At 44.5% G+C, this 23,597-nt stretch overlaps 1 protein-coding gene across 2 annotated transcripts in view; it reads right to left on the reverse strand.

Moving 5' to 3' along the window:
* SMAP1 (small ArfGAP 1) overlaps nt 1-23,597 on the reverse strand; it is a 68,292-nt gene that overhangs the window by 29,536 nt on the left and 15,159 nt on the right. For both annotated transcript variants that reach the window (XM_054395229.1, XM_054395221.1), the window contains exons 2-4: nt 8,889-9,022; nt 8,134-8,219; nt 6,619-6,694 (exon numbers count right to left, since the gene is read on the reverse strand). In XM_054395229.1, coding sequence (XP_054251204.1) covers nt 6,619-6,694; nt 8,134-8,219; nt 8,889-9,022 — 296 coding nt within the window. The remainder of the gene's footprint in view (nt 1-6,618; nt 6,695-8,133; nt 8,220-8,888; nt 9,023-23,597) is intronic.

The raw sequence follows: 23,597 nt of genomic DNA on the forward strand, positions 1-23,597 counted from the left end.
GTGCAGATTTACAACATTAATCCAGTTCCCTGCCCCTTTTACATGGCAATGTGTTTCCTGCCCTCATTTTCCCCATTAGAAGCCTCTCTATAGTATTTATTAAGTTATTACCTAGTAGAGGCACTAATCAAATCCAAGCTGTGATAAGAGCTCATGTAAAAGCATCACTATAAACAGCATTTGGCCCAAAGGCTTTGCTGAAGTCTGTGCACTAGGTTATTATTTCAAGTGTAAAAAGTAAGCTTGAAAGGAACATTAAATGAAGCTATTGAAAATGTAATAGGCAGAAACCTCAGAATGATTTTACTTTGGTGCAGTTTGTATTGACAAGTTTCTCATGGCAGCTAAGAGAGAAACACTACTGGTCTTTAAGGTCACAGAATCATAGAATGGGTTGGGTTGCAAGGGACCTCAAAAGCTCATCTAGTTCAAACGCCTGTGCACTCAGCAGGGACATCCTCAACTACATCAGGTTGCTCAGAACCCTGTTGAGGCTGATCTTGAATAGCTCCAGGGATGGGGCCTCAACTACCTCCCTGGGCAACCTGTCCCAGGGTTCCACCACCCTCATGATGCTGAACTTGTTCCTAACATCCAAGCTCAATCTGCTCTGCTCTCATTTCGAACCATTGCCCCTCGTCCTGTCCCTGCAGGCCTTTGCAAACAGTCCCTCTGCTGCCTTCTTGTAGCCCCCCTCAGGTACTTGAAGGTCACTATTAGGTCTCCCTGGAGCCTTCTCTTCTCCAGGCTGAACACCCCCAGCTCCCTCAGCCTGTCATCATAGCAGAGGTGTTCCAGCTCCCTATAATTTTTGTGGTGCTTCTCTGGACCCAATCCATCAGCTCCACATCCTTGCTGTGTTGAGGGCTGGACATAGCACTGCAGGTTAGACCACACCAGAGCAGAGCAGAGTGGCAGAATCAACTCTCTATCTGCTGGCCACACTGTTTTTGATGCAGCCCAGGATGCCACTGACCTTCTGGGTTACAAGACCACTGTTAGCTCATGTCCAGTTTCTCATTCACCAGCACCCCTAAGTCCATTTGTTAAAGGTTGCTCTAAATCTCATCATCCCCCAGCCTGGACTGGTAATGAGGATTGCCCTGACCTAAGTGCAGGACCCAGATCAATGTACTAAGTTTTAGACAACTTTTATTTGCAGTTGCTCCAAAATCCTGCTCTTGATGTTATTATTTAGCCTTTTATTAAAGGGGATTCAAGGTAAAGTGTTAGAAACCTGAATCAAGCTTCCATTTCCATATAAACTTTAGGGTGCTAGCAAGATTCAAGAGCTTAAGAAATGAGAGTGCTACCAGATCACATCAATAGTCAGGAAATCAGCAGTTGAATCAAATACAAAGGTGCCCTCGAGTGGCCATTTTATATGCACACAGCATATGGGGAAACAAGCCTAGGGAAGAGGACTCTTCTAGGCTCATTTACACAATCACACAATGGTAGGGGTTGGAAGATAAGATCCCCTACAAAGCAGGATCACCTATGGCAGGTCACACAGGAACACATCCAGATAGGTCTTGAAAGTCTCCAGAGAAGGAGACTCCAAACCTCTCCAGACAGCGTGTTCCATGCCCCAGCACTCTCACAGTAAAGAAGTGTCTCATGTTGAGGTGGAACCTCCTGGGTTCCAGCTTGTACCCACTGCTCCTTGTCCTGGCCACCAGCAAGAAGAGCCTGGCACCTTCATCCTGACACCCACCCCTCAGATATTGATAGACATTGATCAAATCCCCTCTCAGCCTTCTCTTCCCCACACGAAACAGCCCCAGGGCTCCCAGCCTTTCTTCATAGCAGAGATGTTCAAATCCCTTAATCATCCTTGCAGCTCTCTGCTGGACTCTCCTTCAGCAGATCTCTGTCTCTCTGTAACTCGGGAGTCCAAAAATGGACACATTATAGCAGGTGTGGTCTCACCAAGGCAGAGTAGAGGGGGAGTAGAACCTCCCTAGAGTTGCTGGACACACATTTCTTGAGGCACCCCAGGTTTCCAGTTCAGCTATGAGATGTTTATTCTTATTTCAGCAGACTTTTGCTTTTGTATTCCAACAACTGTTGACAACACTGGAATTACATTACTGTGTTATTTTAAAGCAGTAGCAATTACAGACTGCTTTTACCTGCCTCTAAACACACAAGCAATTGCTTGCCATTTATGAAAGAGACCTCTTCTCAAAATACTGAAAGAAGATACTAATTTACTATTTACAATATTTATTCACAAATTTCTACAGAATTCTTTAGACTAACTGGGAAGGCTTTTTAAAAAGTTAATGAAATCAATTCAGAAATGATATGACCACTTCTGTCTGGCCTCAGGTTTGTCTGTTATCCTACTGCTTAATTTGTTACTTTATTACTTAAATGTATTCCATTTCTTTAAGTTAAATCAGAAATAAGTACAAATTAATGAAATCTGAGCTTCTGGGAGGATACAAACCTGTTCTCTTGCAGGGGAAAAGCAGCTAATTTACAAGCTGTGTTACAGTTTTTCTTGTTAATAAAGTTGAGAGTTAAAATATTAAACTGCAAAGGTAATGATCTCCCTCTTCATTCATTAAGGCAGACTGCAGTCATGTCAAGCCCTCATTCTGCTCTTGTCTCATTAATGTAGAACTTGCCTGTCTGGGATCTCAGCAACAACCTGAAGAATAGGAAACTTGTCTGATGTGTACTTGGACAAACTCTCTTGTGAGCTTCCTAGAGAGTAAAAATGTGGACAGCAGATAGAATCCTGCAAACTGAGCTTGAAGAGGGGAGATTTATACTGGAGATTAGGAAGAAATTCTTTACAGTGAGGGTAGTGAGACACTGGAACAGGTTGCTCCGGAAGGTTATGGATCTCCCCTCCCTGGAGCTGCTCAAGGCCAGGCTGGATGAGGCCTTGAGCAACCTGAGCTAGTGGAAGGTGTCCTTTCCCATAGCAGTACCTGAATGGGGCCACATGAAGGCTGCAGAGGGACTGTTTGCAAAGGCCTGCAATGATAGGATGGGGGGCAATGGTTTGAAATGAGAGCAGAGCAGATTTAGCTTGGATGTTAGGAACAAGTTCAGCATCATGAGGGTGGTGGAACCCTGGGACAGGTTGCCCAGGGAGGTAGTTGAGGCCCCATCCCTGGAGCTATTCAAGATCAGCCTCAACAGGGTTCTGAGCAACCTGATGTAGTTGAGGATGTCCCCGCTTGCTGCAGGGGGTTTGAACTAGATGACCTTTGGAGGTTCTTTCCAACTCAAACTATTCTATGATTGTATGATTCCACTCAGTGATCTGGGAATCACAGGATTGTTACCTCTTGTCCTTCACTGGGTGCCACTGAAAAACTCCTTGCTTCATATTCCTGCTACTCACCCTTCAAGTATTGATCAGCATTGAGAAGATCTCCAGAGAGTCCTCTCTTCTCCAGACTACAAAGCTCCAAGTTCCTCAGCCTTTCTCCATAAGACAGATGTTCTAGTCTCCAAATCATCTCATTTCACTATTCTTCCCCTGAAGCTATAATACTTGTATGCTATTTCAGAACTTCCTAGTGCTGTCTTCAATAGCACATTGCAAAAATGCTTCAGATCACTTCACCAATTCTACCCCAGACCACTGTAACACCCAGTACGGCTCTTGCAGTACTGGGAGGGCAATCTCTCTGCAAGTCCATGAGTGAATGCTTCTGAATGCTAGGTACAAAAAGCTTACTCTTCACATAGCCACTTTATTCATCTTCAGGTGCCTATGTGACATATTTTAGTGTGGTAAATGCATCATGGATTGAATCATCTCCTTCAAGAAAACTTTCTGGGAAATGTGCCATCACAAGCTCTTAAGCTCACATCACATTTTCGCCAGCTTCCTAAGTTTATACTTCTTACATTATACAGACAGAAAATACAGACCTTCAGCAAACTTCAGAGTTACAGGAAACCTCTGCTCCATGCATAATTCACACCCATCCTTAAATATATTTTGTTTACTATTCTCTAAACACTGTCAGGACATGATAATAAATTCCCACTCCCTGCAGTGGAAAAGAATGTGTCAGTTCAGAAAGTATCTGCAGCAGAGTTTTCTGATCCCTTATCATTGGGAAAATGGGAAATGTTGGTTCTGTACCACTGCTCAGGACTGGAAGAGTGGCACAGCTCTTTGAGGTGGTTGATCAGTAAAATCACAGAATTGTTCTGGTTGGAAAAGACCTGCAAGATAGCCAATTCCAACCATCAACCCAACACCACCATGGCCATTAAACTATGTCCCAAAGTGCCATGGCCACACATTGCTTGAATGCCTCCAGAGATGGTGACTCCACCACTGCCCTGGGCAGCCTGTTCCAGTCCCAGGCTCACTCCAATCACTGAACTACACATGCATGTGAGCTGGGCTGGGGCCAGAGCCAAGGAGGATAACCCAATACAAGCAGCAACTGGGACTTCAGGTGCTACACTGGTTGAAAGCATTTCCTATCATGTACCTACAGCAGTTTACCCTAGCTGTGATTTGAGATTGCCCACCTCAAATCTGACATTTGGTGGCATTCAGGAGATGCAGGTGAGTGTGCATGACTCAGCTTTTGCTGAAATATTCCATCAGCAGATTTTGTTCCCATCTCAGACTGGTGACGCAATTTCCATCAGCCCATGAATGAAAAGCCCCAGGAGAAGAAGCAAACTGGTGTCCAGCCCTCAGTAGTAACATGAATCTCTTCAGCTTGTCTGGATTTTATGCTTGCTGCAAGCAATTCAAAACCTGATTATTCCTACAAACATTATTGAGGTAGTAGTGGGCTACTATATTTAACACCTAGAGTCTCTGTTTAGAGAGACCTTGGCAGTCTGAAAGACCTCAAGAAGTAAACGCTTTTAAACACTTCCTCTTTTCTGCTTTGGAATAGAAGTAAAAAAGGGTAACTGAAAGTGGAATTCCTACCACAGCTGTATTTTACCTCTTAAGTGAAGCAATTTCCCCCCTTCTTCACTAGTGCTTAAGGAAACACAATTCTCTAGTTTCCAGGTTTGGGGGTTTTCATTGCCTTTCAAAATAAAACTATCATTCAAAGATCTATTTGCTCAGGTGGGAAAGAAAACAACTCCCACTCTTCACACCCAACCTTGTATTCATTGCCCTGCTTAAATTCACTGCCTAGTAAGATGGGAGTAGTAAGTCAGATGTCAGGCCACACTTAAATCATGTAGGTCTAAAGGAGGGTGTGCTTAAGCATAAATACAGCTATATAAATTCAAATACATAACCAAGATTGTCTATCCCAGAAAGAACTGCATTGAAAAAAACCCAACAAACAAGGCTTCAGTACCAGGTGACATTCTTAAAACTGCTTTGCAACCAACTTACTATAGTGGACACATGGCTACAGGATTAAACAGCTTCTTTGCCACACTGTCCATGTCTGCTCTTACAGCATGTCCTGCTACAAGCAACATCTGGCACAAGGCCCTCAGGAGAGGCATCCAAAACACCCCAGGATTTCTCATCAAGGCAGGTTAAGTAGGTTCTCCTGCCCCTCTACTCTGACCTGGTGAGGCCACATCTGGAATATTGTGGCCAGCTCTGGGCCCCTCAGTTCAAGTAGGACCTCAGGGAACTGCCTTAATGAGTCCAGCACAGAGTCACAAAGATGCTGCAGGCAGTGGAACACGTCCCTGTGAGGACAGGCTGAGGGAGCTGGGGCTTGGAGCTTGGAGCAGAGGAGCCTGAGGGATGACCTCATTGCTGGGGATAAAGATGTACAGGGCTGGAGCCAGGCTCTGCTCAGGGATGTCCAAGGCCAGGACAAGGGGCAAAGGGGGCAAGCTGGAGCAGAGGAGGTTCCATGTGAACATAAGGAGAAACATTTTCACTGTGAGGGTGACAGAGTCCTGGAGCAGGCTGCCCAGAGAGGTTGTGGAGTCTCCTTCTCTGGGGACTTTCCAAACCCACATGGACATGTTCCTGTGTGACCTGCCCCCTGCTCTGGCAGGGAGGTTGGACTGGATAATCTTTCAAGGTCCCTTCCATCCCCTGACGTTCTGTGATCGTTATAGAGAACAAGTGGAGACAAAGTCACCAGTAACAGTAATCCTATCTTGTTCCTCTAACACAAAAAAAGTTACTCAGAAAGGACTCAGAGAGTATACAGTTGGAGAAGTGCCCATCACTGAAAGAGAAAAAACACAACATAGAATCACAGAATTAGAATTATCAGGGCTGGAAGGAACCTCAAGAATCATCTAGTTCAAATCCCCCTGCCATGGGTGGGACAGCTCACACTAGATCAGGTTGCTCAGAGCCCCAGCAAGAGTTGGAAGCAAACTATTTCATAGAATTGTAGAATCATAGTTAGGTCTGGGTTGGAAGGGACCTCCAAAGGTCATCCAGTCCAACCCCCAATTTGCTGGATCATTGCACTTTGCTGTATTCTAATAGACAAGGTATGCTAAACTTAAAAGAAGAAAGGAATAGCTTCCAAGAGAGAATATTTAGCCCTGTATCAAAAAGTTTGCCTGTAAAAGACATTTTAACACACACACACACACACACAGACAATGCTTTTTACATTCCTCTTACATAGCTTTCAAAAAAGCAAAGTGACAGAATCCTTGCTGAAACTGTTTACTTACATTGAAGGCATTAATTGCATTTTTGTCATAATACTTCTTCTTCTCATACTTATCCCTGATGAAAAATTCCACAGCTCTGGAGGAAGCCCTTTTAAGGAAAATATACGTTCAGAAAGATAGAAACACTGAGAAAGCTGAGGAGCTACTCAAAGGAAAGAATTGCACCAGATTCTTGCTCCACCTCATTCTGTAGTTTTAAAACAACAAATTGCTTTAAACAGAACAATTTATACTTCAGTGTCCAAAAAACCCTGTTTTTTTTCCTACAGAGAATTAATCAGTTCACACTCTTAATGAAACAATATAAGAAGGATATGCTAGAAGTTAACTCAGTGTTCCACAGTTAGGATATTTTCACTTGGCATTTAGAAGTTACATGACTCTACTACTGCAAATATTTGAACAAAGGTACTCATATAAAGTAAATAATTAGAGCTTAGCATCATAAAACTTGGGAAAAAATGCTTTCTCTTTGGATAAAAGGTGAAATGTGCTTACCTGTTCTCTGACTGGCACAAATCATTTCATGCATCAAAAGCTGATCATAAATCACAGGCTCACAGAAGGGTCTGGGTTGGAAGGGATCTCCAAAGGTCAATTAGTCCAACCCCCTCTGCAGTCAGCAGGGACATCCTCAACGAGATCAGGCTGCTCAGAGCCCTGTCCAGCCTCACCTTGAGTATCTCCAGGGATGGGGCCACAACTACTTCCCTGGACAACCTTCTGCAGTGTTCCACAGTGCAGAACTTGTTCCTAACATCCAATCTAAATCTGTTCTTCTCTAGTTTGAAGCCATTGCCCTTCGCCCTATCACTACAGGCCTTTGTAAACACTATCTCTCCATCCTTCCTGTGGGCTTGCTCTAAATGCTCCTGCTCTGGCAGGGGGGTTGGCCTGGATGGTCTTTCAAGGTTCCTTCCAACCCCTAAACATTCTCTGAATCTATGAAACACACATCAGCAGCACAAGTGGAAGCTGTCAGGGAAATTTGGTTTCTTTAGATATTCCCATGCTAGTCTTCTGTTCTCATACACTTTGTAGCACATAGACACTTCATGTCCAAAACAATAGAGAACACTTAATCTAGAGGAAGAAATTCATACTTCACTGGAGTAGGATACAAAGACTTATTTTAGTTTACCATTCAGCTTATTATTTCCTGTTCAAATGCTTCTAACTTCAGCTGGCAGTTGCTCAAGATAAAAATAGAATATTCAAGAGCTCTCTAGTATCCTTCTAACTTCCTACATACAGGGAACTTATCAAGTCACCACTTCTGAAAGCAAAAAACTAAATGGGATGTGCCAAAGCTCATTACAAAGGAGATTTGCTGTAAGTGAAGCAATTTAAACCCTTTCTGAACTATTCACAACTTCCACTTCCACTTCTTACCTGATCATCTCGACAAGATAAATCAGGTGAGCTACCAAAGGGAGCTGTGCCTTCCAACAGCCCTCACACCTCAACAGCACTAAAAGGCATTGCAAACGTGAAAGCTAAACCAAAAAAGGATACTGATCTGTTTGAGGTCTTCGGAAGTTCTCCGGTAGATTAGCTTCATAAAGTAGTCTTGCTTTAGTATTTCCCATTTCCTGCATGCACTGAGGAGAAGCAGAGAACAGTTAGCTCATATCCATCAGCACCTTAAATCCTCACACAGTCAGAATGCTACTGGTGTGCTCAAATGATGCTGCCAGATTTGAACTGGGAGACCTCTCTGATGGCACAGCTTGGGAGATGCTCCCATGTTGCAGCTGCATGACTTGCTGGACAAAAGCTACCACCACAGACACTGGGTACAGTGTAAAGTAATTTATCCAGTGAAAGATAAGCTTTCACCTCTCAGGATGGTTCTTCAGACCAGGAGGAACAGGAGTGGCAGCAGAAAGAAGCCACAGACTGGAGAGCACCTGGAAAATTCAGTACTTGGTACACCAAAAGAACACAACTAAGACTCAGGCAGATGTGTGAACGCTGCCCTACTGAAAAGGCTTCCAACACATCCACAGATCTGACAAACAAGAGGCTCCCAGAGACCCTGTGGCAGGGTACACCTAAAATAACACAGAAAAGATAAACCAGCTTCTGAAGGGAAATTTCAGAACTTAAAACTCACTGTGGTAGAACAATAACACAAATATTGTGCACTCAAAGTAGTTGTTAAAGTTGGGGCACTGTGGTAAACTCAAATCCTTTTGAAAAGACTCCTAGAATCAACCTCCCACCACCTCCCAAACTGCAAAAAAAAAAAAAGTTTGAAGATATTTTACCTGTATTTGTTCTGGTGTCCACTGGTCCAAGTTGACAGACTTGACCCTTGATATATGGACCCCCAGATTTCGATGTATTCCAGCACATCTGATGCAAATAAAAACCCCAGTGTTCCAAGAGGCCCATCTTGGACCTAAGGGGAATGAGAAAAGCAATTCTCAAAATTCCACATACTGGGAAGACTTTCTTTGGCATAATTTTATACTGGCATCAGGAATAAGCAATTCTGAATATAAAGGCTCACAGTTGCTTCTCTGGGGTATCTGCTACTTGTTCAGCCTAGAGAAGAGAAGACTCCGGGGGACCTAAGAGCTGCCTTCCAATAGCTGAAGGGATCCTACAGGAAGGCTGCAGAGGGACTTTTCATGAGAGTGTCTAGAGACAGGACAAGGGGCAATGGTTTGAAGCTGAGGGATAGTAGGCTTACACTGGAACTTAGGAAGAATTTCTTCAGTAGGAAGGTGGTGAGAGTCTGGAATAGGCTGCCCAGGGAGATTGTGGATGCCTCCTCCCTGGAGGTGTTCAAGGCCAGGCTGGATGAGGCCTTGAGCAGCCAAGTCTAGTTAAGAGGTGTCCCTGCCAATGGCAGGGGGTTGGAGGGGATGATCTATAAGGTCCCTTCAAATCTAAGCTATTCTGTGAGTCTATGAAACAATCTTCATTGTTAGCCACTTTAATTACAGCTTTCTAATAGCAAGTGATGTCACATAACACTGAGCTAGCCAGATGAAGCTAGGAAGTTGTGCTGTGTCCACTGCCTTCCTCTCACCTAAAAAAATCCCAAACTTCAAAAAGCTGACTTATCAGTAAGATTTTGCTTACAACTTGAATCACCCTTATGACAATGCATCAGATGCAAGCATCAGTAGAAATCAGTAGAAGCTGCCCCTTTTCCTCCAATTTAAAGCTTCCCAAGACATGCATTTGTACTTACCTTGGAATTAAACACATAGATATCTTACATTAATCATCATGAATGGTTTGGGTTGGAAGGGAACTTAAAGGTCACCTAGTTGCAACCCCCCTGACACAGGCACAGGTACCTTCCATTAGACCAGGTTGCTCAAGGCTTCATGCAAGCTGAATACCTCACAGGGCACAGACTTTATAACAGCATCACGCAAGCTCTTAGGAAATACTTACACAGAGGTGTGCAAAACCAACTGAAGAACACACACCCATTACTAAGGATGGTGGAAAAACTGAGTACGTTCAACAGCCTTGATTCCTAAACTACAACAGGAGCTGCCATTCACAGACCCAGGAATGTTCTCAGCCAAGCAGGCTGGTTTATGAACCTCACCAGTGTTTCTCAACAGTGTTCACATGTTGAGACACATCTCAAGTATCTTGGCGTGAACTCTCAATGTGACATTTAGAACATCTGACTTGAAGCTGCTACAACTCAAAAAGGGCCACAGAGATGATCAGAGGGCTGGAGCACCTCTCCTATGAAGACAGGCTGGGAGAGTTGGGGTAGTTCAGCCTGAAGAAGACAAGGCTCCAGGGAGACCTCAGAGCAGTGTTTCAACGTCTGAAAGGGACCTAAAAGAAAGCTGGGGAGGGACTGTTTAGAAAGGCTTGGAGTGATAGGATGAGAAGCAACTGGAGCAGAGTAGATTTAGGTTGGACATCAGGAGAAAGCTCTTCATAATGAAGGTAGTCAGATGCTAGAACAGGTTGCCCAGAGAGTTGGTGGAGGCCCCATCACTGGAGACATTCAAGGTCAAACTTAATGGGGCCCTGAGCAACCTGATCTAGTTGGAGATGTCCCTGCTCACTGCAGAAGGTGTTGGACATAACAACCTTTAAGAGTCCCTTCCAACCCAATGTATTTTGTGATTCTATGAAATTAAACATATTTAAATAGGTTTATTCCAGCTCTTTACACTACCACTGTTAAAGGCACTGCTTTAAAATCCATTTAGTATTGAGCTCTAAGGAATAGAAAGATTAAATAATTAACCACCAAAAGCAAGAAGGCACAATTAAGAGTTGGAAAACATTAATTATTTTCTGCCTTTGTACAACAGATGCACATCTAGACCACTTATGCAACTGCAGCAGTTTGCCTTTCAATATTAATATATATTACAAACACTTTCCTGGGGCCTAGAATAGAATTTTATGCCTCCCCCTCCTGATCTTTAGCTTAGGATTCTGTTTGGTTGGCCCCAGCCAAACACCCAGAGAGCTGCTTGCTTGCTCTCATCTCCTGCAGGACAGGGAGGAAAGGAAGAGGTGAAAAGACCTACAGACTGGGAGCACAATAGTTCTACTAAAGGAAGCAAAAACTGCACACAAGCAAAGTAACAAAACCCAACCAAACATAAACCCACAACCAAACAACCCAACAAAACAAAAATGAAACAAAAGAAAGCCAAAGGATTTCCTTCACTACTTCCCATCAGCAGACTGGTACTCAGCCAGTTTCTAGGAAGCTAAGCATCAGCACACTCAGCACTTGATTTGGAAGACAGCACCATAACCAAGAATGTCCTTTCTTTCCTCAAGCATTTCACAGAATCATAGAACGGTTTGGGCTGGAAGGGACCTCTAAAGGTTTTTGCTGAGCACATTATCACATGGTGTGGAACAGTCACTTAGAGTCAGCAGCTGTCCAAGCTGTTTCTCCTCCAAGTTGTTGCCCATCCATCCCCACATCTGTGTGGGGCAGAAGAGAAGAAAAGCAAAGCCCTGACATGGTGGAGATGAGGGAGGGAGAGATAGCCTCTGAGGACAAGAGTGGATGGTTCCTATTTGCAGGAGGCTGCTAGGAGATATTCCTGCAAGCCCAACCCACCCATGGACAAATGAATTGGGCTGGACTTCTGTGAATGGGGTTGACTCTAAAGATTTCAGCAACAGCCAAACCCAAGGAAGCAGGAGAATTGGTATTTGAAAATCCTAAGACACACTCACAGCTCCCTAGACTGGTTGCAAGAAGCCTTCCTCTTACTATTTTGAGTATTTGGGGTATTTTGGGTACCACACACCTTTTCATTTGTCTTGTTCAAGATCTCAAACAGTCAGACCACTTGGTGTCCTCTGCTTCACCTCTGAAGACCTAACATGATTAAGATGACTGGCAGATTCTGAAATAAGTGCTACCACCAGAAAATTACATTTCAGGGGTCAGGAGATCTAACAATCACTCATTGAAACCAACACATTTCTCACAGGGCACTTCTAAGTTAAAACTACTTGGTGGGTAAGAACAAACAGCTGAGCTGTTTGCAATGTGCATCTAGCAGCCTGCTGACCTGACTTTTTATTCCCCCCCTCTTGCCCCAAGACACAAAATACTCATCCTTGACATAGAATTGTTTAGGCTGGAAAAGACCTCCAAGATGATCAAGTGCAACCATCAACCCAACACCACCATGGCCATTAAACCACATCCCAAAGTGCCATGCCCATGTGATTCTTGAACACCTCCAGGGATGGTGACTCCACCACCTTCCTGGACAGTTTGGTGTAAACCTAATCATTCACAAAGCCTCCACTTACAATTTAATCTAGTCCAAAGTTTTAGTGCTCCAGGATAAGAGTTTTGCAGGCCATTTGCCTCAGCAAATTTAATTAATCAAGTTGCACCTAAAGCAGACCACCAGAAGAAAATCAAAAAGCCTCCATCCACTGTAAACGTACTACTTCAGCTTATATGATTTCTGAACGTAGCCATAGAACAGTAGGGGTTGGAAGGGACCTCCAAAGATCATCCAGTCCAACCCCACTGCCAAGGCAGGATAACTTAAGGCAGGTCACACAGGAACACAGCCAGATAGGTCTTGAAAATCTCCAGAGAAGGAGACTCCATAACCCCTCTAGGCAGCCTGTGCCAGGGCTCCAGCACCCTCACAAGCAAAGAAGTTTTTCCTGATGTTGAGGTGGAACTTCCTGTGCTCCAGTTTGTATCTACTGCCCCTTGTCCTATCACAGGACACCATCAAAAAGAGCCTGGCACCTTCTTCTTGATACCTACCCCTCAGATCTTGATAGGCATCGATCAGATCCCCTCTCAGCCTTCTCTTCTCCAGACTAAACAGCCCCAGGGCTCCCAGCCTTTCCTCTTGACAGCTTAGAACCCAAAAGCTAAGGAAAGGCCTGGTGTGTCAAGCAGCTTCTCCAGTTTGTTTCTCCCCAAATTATACCCCAGGGATGTACCTTCTGAAGAGGGAAGCCAGGTTTGATCAGGTTACTATTGGGACAAGAGATGTTTATAGATTCATAGAATGGTTTAGGGTGGAAGGGACCTTAAAGACCATCTAGTTCCAACCCCCCTGCTATGGGAAGGGACACCTTCCACTAGCCCAGCTTGCTCGAGGCCTCATGCAACCTGGCTTTGAACACCTTCCAGGGAGGGGACATCCACAACCTCCCTGGGCAACCTGTTCCAGTGTCTCACCACCCTCACTATAAGAATTTCTTTCTCATCTCCAGATTAAATCTCCCCTCCTCAAGCTCAGTTTGCAGGATTCTATCTGCTGTCCACATTTTTACTCTCTAGGAAGCTCACAAGAGAGTTTGTCCAAGTACACATCAGACAAGTTTCCTATTCTTCAGGTTGTTGCTGAGATCCCAGACAGGCAAGTTCTACATTAATGAGACAAGAGCAGAATGAGGGCTTGACATGACTGCAGTCTGTCTTAATGAATGAAGAGGGAGATCATTACCTTTGCAGTTTAATATTTTAACTCTCAACTTTATTAACAAGAAAAACTGTAACACAGCTTGTAAATTAGCTTCTTTTCCCCTGCAAGAGAACAGGTTTGTATCCTCCCAGAAGCTCAAATGTCATTAATTTGCACTTATTTTTGATCTAACTTAAGGAAATATATTTAAGTAATAAAGTAACAAATTAAGCAGTAAGATAACAGACAAACCTGAGGCCACACAAAAATGGTCACATCATTTCTGAATTGATTTCACAGACAAATGACAATATGCAATATTCAACACTTCAAATGAAAATTGGTTTAATTAACACAAATTCATCAAAGCCACAATTAAGCAGCAGGCAAAAGAAGTTACAAAATTATGTTTTCAGTGTGGGCATCAAACAAGTTGTGCTTGACTTAACCAAACAGACAACTAGAGCTTAGTCTTACTCTTTCCTTTTGTGTAGACAGGAACTATTTTGCACCTATTAAAAACATTCACAGCTGCCAGGTGGCTTCACACTAATTCACTTACAGTCTTGGCTGTTACTGAGCCTGGTTGGGATGGAATTAATTTTCTTCACAGCTGCCTAGATGGAGCTGTGCTTTGGATGTGTGACTAAATCACTACTGGAGGAGGGGAAATTAAGACTGGAGATTAGGAAAAAATTCTTTACAGTGAGGATGGGGAGACACTGGAACATTTCAACATGAGGAGAAACTTCTTTACTGTGAAGGTACTGGAGCACTGGAACAGGCTGCCCAGAGAGAGTGTGGAGTCTCCGTCTCTATAGACTTTAAGACCCACCTGGATGTGTTCCTGTGTGATTCAGTCTGGGACATCCTGCTTTAGCAGAAGGGTTGGACTCAATGATCTCCGGAGGTCCCTTTGAACCTCTAACATTCTGTGATTCTAATGCTTTGTCCAAAGCTGGACAGTTGCTTGCACAGAGTCAAGGCTTTCTTTCCTACCCGGACCCAGCAGGCTGGGAAAGGACTGAGAGGAAAGTGAGAGGCCTGAGGCTGTTTAGTCTGGAGAAGAAAAGGAGAAGGCTGAGAAGGGACCTGATCAATATCTACAAATACCCAACCAGTGCTCTTTTCAGTGATAGGATGAGGGGCAATGGATGTAAACTCAAATTACAGGAAATTCCAACTCAACATGAGAAAAAGCTTCTCTACCATGAGGGTGCTGGAGCCCTGGAGCAGGCTGCCCAGAGAGGTTGTGGAGTCTCCTTCTCTGGGGATCTTCAAAATCTGCCTGGACACTTTCGTGTGTGACCTGCCCTGGGTGATCCTGCTTTGCAGGGCAGTTGGACTCCATGATCTCTGGAGGTCCCTTCCAACCCTTAGCATTCTGTGATTCTAAGAAATACGTAGCCACAAGACAATACTTCCTGGTACGTCCTTAAGTGTTCAGAGTTGCTTGGTAACTTGTGGATTTAAGGACCTACCTGAGGAGAGGTTTTTTCCAGTGACAGCAGATTTCCACAACAGCAGAGTTACTGTTGCAGAACATTCTCCCTACTTGCAGAAATATGTACAGCTACTAAAAAACTGTGAAAATACATCCAAAACTGACTTCAGCTGCTTAAAACCTAAGCAATAAAGAGCTTGAAAGTCATTGACATCATTTTTAGTTACAAGTCTGCAGATAAGGCGATTGCAAGCCAAGTTTTAAGTTGTAAAGGAGGTTAACTTTTTCAGCATGTCATGCTTTGGGTCTAAAACGTACTTCGAAGTAGGACTTGTTTGAAAAAGGCACTGTTTTTTCATATTCTCCAGTGAGGTAAAAGCTTTTGTCCAAACATATTTCAAAGTCTTCCCACTTTTTCTCCAAACTTTCCTCTCCTCAGAGTGCCATTTTTAATGAGGTATTTCTTCTCCATGCTCTTTAAACTGGACTAGCACCTTGCACATAGTCATTTATATCACTTCACAGAATGACAGAGTATTTGGGGTTGGAAGGGACCTTGAAAGATCATCCAAGTCCTGCTCTGTCAGGGGGATTGGATCACCAAGGGCAGGTCACACAGGAACACATCCAGGCCAGTTTTGAAAGTCTCCAGAGAAGGAGACTCCACAACCTCTCTGGGCAGCCTGCTCCAGGGCTCTGTCACCCTCACAGTGAAAAGGTTTCTCTCCATGTTCCTGTGGAACCTTATCTTCTCCAGCTTGTACCCCTTACCCTTTGTCCTGTCCTTGGACATACCTGAGCAGAACCTGGCTCTGTCCTCCCCACACTGCCCTGCACATCTTGATCACCAGCAATGAGGTCACCCCTCAGGCTCCTCTGCTCCAAGCTCCAAGCCCCAGCTCTCTCAGCCTGTCCTCACAGGCAGATATTCCACTGCCTGCAGCAGCTTTGTGGCTCTGTGCTGGACTCATTAAGGCAGTTCCCTGAGGTCCTTCATTATCTGAGGGGCCCAGAGCTGGCCACAATATTCCAGATGTGGCCTCACCAGGTCAGAGCAGGCAGGCAGGAGAACATCTCTGGATCTACTCACCACAGGCCTTCTAATCCCGCCCAGGATGCCATTGGCCTTCTTGGCCACAAGAGCACTTTACTGGCTCATGGCCATCCTGTTGTCCATCAGGACCCCAAGGCCCTTTTGCCTCAGAGCTGCTCTCCAGCAGCTCAGTCCCCAGCCTCTACTGGTCCATGGGGTTGTTCTTTCCCAGATGCAAGACTCTATTCTTGTCCTTGTTGGATTTCTTCCCCCTCCCCATAACTCATTCAGTCCAGGCCCTTACAGTAGAAGGCCGTTCGAAGAAGCTGCAATAAAGATTGCCAGCACTGCTGACACACTCTGCCAAGGTCATCGGAGCTGCTACAGAAAACTTTTTTGCACGTACAACTGATTCAGAACCTCAGGCATAAATAACAGCAGGAATGGCAATGCTGAAGCCAGTACAGTGCATTTCCAAAAGAAACACAAGTCTAAGCACATTAGTTCTTAAAAGTCCAAGGTTTCAGTTTGAGTCCAAACTGCTTGAGCTTTATTTCACATCAGCAGATGCACAGTCCTGTATCAGGTACAAAGCAAAGCTTGCAAGATCCACGGGACAGCAACGTGCCCACATGGTAAGGAGGAGAGTGGCATCCTGGGGTGCATTAAGAAGACTGTGGCCAGGAGGTCCAAGGAGGTTCTTCTCTGCCTCTACTCTGCCCTGGTGAGGTCACACTTGGAGTATTCTGTCCAGTTCTGGGCTCCCCAGTTCCAGAGAGACTGGGAACTACTAGAAAGAGTCCCATAGAAGGTTACAAAGATGAGGGGAGTGGAACATCTCTCTTATGAGAAGCAGAGAGGCTGAAAGCCCTGGGGGTCTTTAGCCTGGAAAAAAAAAAAAAACACTGAAGATGGATCTTACCAGTGCTGATCATTAGCTAAAGGGTGGAGGTCAAGAGAATAAGGGCTGGGCTCTTTTCAGCAGTGCCCTGTGATAGGACAAAGTGCAGTGGGCACAACGTACAACACAGGAGGCTTCACTTGAACACAATGAAAAAATTCTGTCCTGTGAGAGTGCTGGAGCACTGCACCAGACTGCCCAAAGTGATTGTGGAGCCTCCTTCTCCAGAGAATTTCAAAACCCACCTGGACACATTCCTATGCAACCTGCTCTGGATGACCCTGCTTTAGCTGGGGGGTTGGACCAGATGAACTCCAGAAGTCCCTTACGACCCCTACTGCTCTATGATACTGCTCATTTAATATGCTGAGGAAAAAGTACTTTTCTTTGCATTATAAAAGCCATGGAAGCTTGTCTTGAACCCAAGCAGTCACTAGTGTGGATTATTGCTTTAGCTCTCTGCTTAATTAGTCTGCATAAAAATCCTTTAAGTGCTTTAAACATCTCAGTCAAAACTCCATCCTCCACTCAGCTTTCTACCTGCACTAAGAAATTAGTGAGTAAGGTTATACACTATCAGACAACACTGGGGAGGAGGAAGAACACCTCCCACACAAACAAGTCTTAAAAAAGGCAGTGGAGATCAGAACAAAGTAAGAAAGAGGCAAAAGGAAACAACAGTTCTGCGATATGACAGACTTGGGAGATGCCCACAAAGGAGCAAGTATAAGATTACTGCAGATATGCCTGCAAAGTAGGAGAATTATGATGATTGCTTCCCTTATCAGAGTAATTCAGCATTTCCTTCCTCCCATCAGTCCGCTGCCATCTGTTCAGCTCGCTGTAACTGCAGGTTAATACTGAAACACTTGTTTGGCTGCAGCACAGGTGCTGCTCACTTCTACTAAGTATCTCAATTACAGGCAGCAAAGAGAGGCCAGAAATGGGGTAAAAAGAACAAGCAGGCAGCCTTTCAATGTTGTGTTTACTGTCAAAGGAAAGAGTGGCTGCTTTACATGCCAAACTACTCTGAACCCTTTACACCACACATGCATAAAACCAGTCAGCCAGGAGATTAGTAAGTTTGAGACAAAGCTTTAAATGAAGAAAGCCTGTCAAGAGTGTTTTAAAAAAGGTTTGGAGAGAGACTGCTTACAAAGGCCTGCAGTGATAGGATGAGGGAAAGTGGCTTCAAACTAGAGAAGAAGAGATTTAGATTGGATGTTAGGAACAAGTTCTGCAGCATGAGGGTGGTGGAACACTGCAACAGGTTGCCCAGGGAGGTGGTTGGGGCCCCATCCCTGGTGATATTCAAGGTCAGGGTGGACAGGGATCTGCGCAACCTGATGTAGTTGAGGATGTTCCTGCTCACCGCAGAGGGAGTTGGACTGGATGACCTTTGGAGGTCCCTTCCAACTCAGCCAATCCTATGAGTCTATGATCCCTCCCCACTCTTGCAGTTGCCAATTAGCAAGGAAGGAAACCAAGCACTACATCTAACAGGGCACAAACACCTTTGCATCACAATACAGTCTGTAGCAAACTTAACCTGGGCCACCATCTTCAAAGACTTCTAACAGACTACAATTGCTCATCTCACTCAGTTGCACCCTGCCTGCCTGCCCTCGGGTCCCAAAGCACGGTGAAGCTACCTGAATTCTCCTCTAGTTCTCCCGATTCCGCAACAGGCTGACACTTTATTTATCAAATACCTGGCGCCACCTTGTGGAACAGAGAACTAACTGCAGGGAAATCTCCACGACTCACCCTGAGGGATTGCCAGCTGCTTCCTAAACAACCATCACTTTTGGGCTACTTACCAAAAAAGCCTCACTGGTTGCATCAGCACAAGCGTGGCCATGCGGTGCTGAGTCTCCCTCCATTAATTCCCCATGGAATTGGTACTTCACAAGTGTTCCAGTCAAGATTTCAACCAGATTATCAATCAATATTTTCCAGAAACATCTGTATCACACTATCACAGTCTCACAGCATATCAGAGGTTGGAAGGGACCTCAAGAGATTATCAGGTCCAACCCCCCTGCCAGAGCAGGATCACTTAGGGTAGTCCACACAGGAATGCATCCAGGTGGGTTGGGAAAGTCTCTAGCGAAGGAGACTCCACAACTCCCCTGGGCAGCCTGTGCCAGTGCTCTGTCACCCTCACTGTAAAGAAGTTTCTCCTCCTGTTGAGGTGAAACCTTCTATGTTCTAGTTTGAACCCATTGCTCCTTGTCCTATCACTGTGTACCACCCAAAAGAGCCTGGCCCCCTCCTCCTGACATCCACCCCTCAGCTATTGATAGACATTGATCAGATCCCCTCTCAGTCTTCTCCAGACTAAACAGCTCCAGGGCTCTCAGTTTCTCTTCATAGGGGAGATGTTCAAGTCCCCTAAGCATCTTCGTGGCTCATCCATCATGTAAAATTGCCCAAGCTGAGATACAGATGAAGATCATGGACAGAAGATAACACTCATGTATCAGATACACAGAAAAGAAGGGCAATTAGTTACCAACAGTTGTATTTTTTTCAATTCAACACAAGAGAAGCTAAAGCTGAGGGAGCTGGGGTTGTTCAGCCTGGAGAAGGCTCCAGGGAGACCTAAGAGCAGCCTTCCAGTACCTGAAGGGGGCTGCGAGAAGGCTGCAGAGGGACTGTTTGCAAAGGCCTGCAGTGATAGGAGGAAGGGCAATGGTTTGAAATGAGGGAAGAAGAGATTTAGACTGGATGTTAGGAACAAGTTCTGTACCATAAGGGTACTGGAACACTGCAACAGGTTGCCAGGGGAGGTAGTTGAGGCCCCATCCCTGGAGATATTCAAGGTGAGGCTCAACAGGGCTCTGGGTAACCTGATCTAGTGCAGGATGTCCCTGCTCATTGGCCTGGATGACCTTCAGAGGTCTACACTTAAGACACAAAATTAAGTGGTTAGCTTGATGAATATACTCCAGAATTAAAGCAGTTAAGTCAATCAACATTTCAAACATTGAGACTCACACAGGAAACCAAGCTGGAAACATGAAAACAAAACCAAAACCAACTGCTTGTAGATCTGAGGCCTGGTTAGTTACAGCTATTACAAATACACAGGTTACATCAGTTTATTCTTGAGATGAACAGCCCTGTTCTTCTCTGATAGCCATTTTGGCACAAGAAATCTTGCATGGTGACAAAGTGAAAGAATGAATTGAAGCTTTTTGGCATTACTAACAAACAGCCAGTTACTTAAAATCTGAGTTTTGACTGAAGAAGCTTGTAAGAAGATAAATCATTTTACCAAACATGAGGCAACGATGCTATGATGCCAAATGCCAAGCTGTTAAATAAAATACAATATTTGGAGTTCACTGTCAAACTGTAGAAACACAAAGTTGATCAATCTTCACATAAAGGAATATTAAAAAAGAAATAAAATCACAAATGGTATTTGTGGATTTGTTGCCCAAAGCATCTTCAAGGCTTCCTTGGCTTTTGTGGCTTTGTTGGCCAAAACATCACCAAGGCTTCCTATTCATCTTATTTCTAAGATAAGAGGATTTAAGTGGAACATCTTCCTCATTAAATACATTAATAGTAAGTGAATATCAATTCAATTCAGTGTTTTATGTTCCTTTAAAACTATTTGCCAAAGTCTGCACTGCTGCCTTGGAAGTATTTCACAGCTTAGATTTCCCCAACCATGCTAAGACTGTCCAGGCAAGGAGGATCACAACCAGCTTCTGAACTGTCAGAGAGCAGCTCATGGCCCTTGGCTGGAAACCATGTGCCTGCCATCCTCACCCTCAATTAGTCAGAGGACATAGGACACTGTCACAGCTCTCCTACCAGCCTTGTAGAATACTAGTCTGCTACATCACAGCCTTTGGGAAGTCAAGTAAGAGCCCTGAGAGATGTCAGAGGTGCCAACCCTGGCACCTCCAATAAGCCACCAATTTCAGAAATCAAGTTTCAGTCTGGCTAAGGAGCAGTGCTCTAATTTCATCCTGCCTGTTGGCTTGGAAAGGAAAAGGCTGCTTGTGTCAGAGGGCAAGCTGCAAGAAGAAGAGGTGCAGGCTCTCAGTACATTCTTCATTACAGACTTAGTAGGAAGCTTCTGGAGCTGCACTTGGTTGCATTCTTTCCCTTGTCAGCAAGGGAACTGTTAAACAACTTACTGGTTGCAGTGTACCATTTATATTCATTTTCTGTGCAGAAATAAAAGGAAAATGGGGGAACAGAGAGCTCTTACAAGGTGTTTTCAGAAGCTGATAGCTAAGCATCAAGTAAAAACTTCATTGATGAGAAAAAAAGGGGAAAAAAAAGTGTCAATCTATGCTGCTATATAAGGATGTAGACAGAGTCCAGCCTGCATACCCAGGAACAGGATAAAAGTTATATAAAAAGTATCTGCTGAAAATAAATAAACAGATAAATAAAATAAATAAACTCTTCAGTCAGCAACTCAAGTTCTGCCTTTAATGATGACAAAAAAGCCTCAGAACTCAGATTCGTTTGCCAGATCATAGCATCACAGTATCACAGAGGTTGGGAGGGACCTCAAGAGATCATCAGGTCCAACCCCCCTGCCAGAGCAGGATCACTTAGGGTAGTCTGCACAGGAATGCATCCAGGTGGGTTTGGAAAGTCTCCAGAGAAGGAGACTCCACAAACCCCCCGGGCAGCCTGTTCCAGTGCTCTGTCACCCTCACTGTAAAGAAGTTTCTCCTCGTGTTGAGCTGAAATCTTCTGTATTTGAACCCACTGCTCCTTGTTTGGGTTTGCAACAAAGCCTGTCTGCCTTAAACAAGAATGAAAGGTAACTCTTCCCTGCCAGAGAGCAATTCTCTAGTCATTGATCAGCTTCCCCTGCATTTCAACTCAAATACAGCTGAAGAAGAGACCGCTTCAGTGAACACTTCCCTAACTACACAACTTCTGTGCAACCCTCAGGGACTCTGTAGATGCTCTCCCTCATACATTCTGTATTACAAAGCAGGTAAATGCACCTCCATGACCTCTTCCACATGAACCTAAGTTTGAAAAAAACAGAAATCTGAATCTGTACATAAGAAGTAGGGGGCCAAATTCAGGCTCTGGACTGTAGAAATACACTGAAACCATCAGTACACAAAGACTTGTATGGGTCCAGCAGGTTTAGGGAGCTTGTCCTCCCCCTCTACTCTGCCCTGGTGAGACCACACCTAGAATCCTGTGCTTGACAATCTTTATTAAGGGGAATGACAAGTTACTTTTTACTTAGAACTCCCAAGAAACCCTCAGCAGTTGTGGTGGTTAACCTTGGCTGGCTGCCATGTGCTCAGCAAGGACAGGGCAAGATGAACAAGATGCAAGATAAGGACAGTTTCATGAAGAAAAGCAAAGGAACACAAAAGATTTGTTCTCTACCCCATATCAGCAGGCCGTGTCCTCTTCCTGGGAAGCAGGGCCTCAGCAGACACACTGATTGCTCTGGAATACAAACACCTCTCTCAGCTTTTACTGCTGAGCAAGCTTCATATGGTATGGAATATCCCTTTGGATATGCTGTCCTGGCTATGTCCTCTCCCAAACACTTGATCACCCCCAGCCTGGTGGCTTTTGGGTGCAATCTGGAGACAGCCTTGATGCTGTAAGCACTGCTCAACAACAACCAAAACACTGGTGTGTTATCAGTATCTTTCCATCAAGCCCAGCACTAAAAGGGCTGCTGAGGGGAAAGGTCAAGGTACCTCCAGTCCAGCCAGATCAAACAGAGCAGTGCAGGTCATTTAAAGCTGAGATTAACTTACTTAGATGTCACCTGGCACTGAAAACAAAGATCAAAATGCCTGTAGGCAACTGTGGTAAGGGCATGATTCTTTGGTGTGACCACTGCTTAGCTGGGGATTATCCTGGAAGTTTTGAAGGCCAGGCTGGATGTGGCTCTGGGCAGCCTGATCTAATGTGAAGTGTCCCTGCCTATGGCAGGAGGGTTGGAACTGGGTGATCCTTGAGGTCCCTTCCAACCCTGACAATTCTATGATTCCAGAATGCCCAAACACATGAAGAAAGATGGGAACAGACTCTTTGGTGGAGTTTTTTGCAACAGGAGAAGGGGTGATGGTTTTAAGCTAAAAGAGTGGAGATTCAGACTACATTTAAAGAAGGAATTTTTTATGTTGATGGTGATAAAACTCTGGTAGAGGCTGCCTAGAGAGGTGGAGATGCCCCATTCCTCTCAACATTCAAGCTCTTGCTGGACGGGGCTCTGAGCAACCTGATCTAGTTGAAGACATCTCTGCTGACTGCATTGGACAAGATGACCTTTAAAGGTCTCTTCCAACCCAAACTCTTCTATGATTTCTGAAGATGTAGAAGGTGAACTGCGTTTGCCATGTTTGAAGAAAGGGATGCTTTTACCATCACCTTCTGGTAACAGGCAACTGAACAGGTATTCCATAGGGCCTATGGGAAAAAAAAAATTAAAATTTACTTAGTGACACTGGTTGCTTCTAGAAATTGTTGTGAATGACAAATTTCAACCCAAAAGACTTGAGAGCACATTAAAAAGAGCTTATTCCAATATTTCTCACTCCCAGTTGTCACACTCTGGCATGTTTTGAACCCACCTGCAAGTTCAGCTGCATCCAAGAAACACAGAATCATTAAGGTTGGAAAAGACCTCTAAGATCCTCAGGTCTAACCTTCTACCCAACACCTCCACACCCACTAGAC

This window comes from Indicator indicator, chromosome 2 (assembly GCF_027791375.1).
Source record: "Indicator indicator isolate 239-I01 chromosome 2, UM_Iind_1.1, whole genome shotgun sequence".
In the NCBI taxonomy this organism is placed as follows: domain Eukaryota; kingdom Metazoa; phylum Chordata; class Aves; order Piciformes; family Indicatoridae; genus Indicator; species Indicator indicator.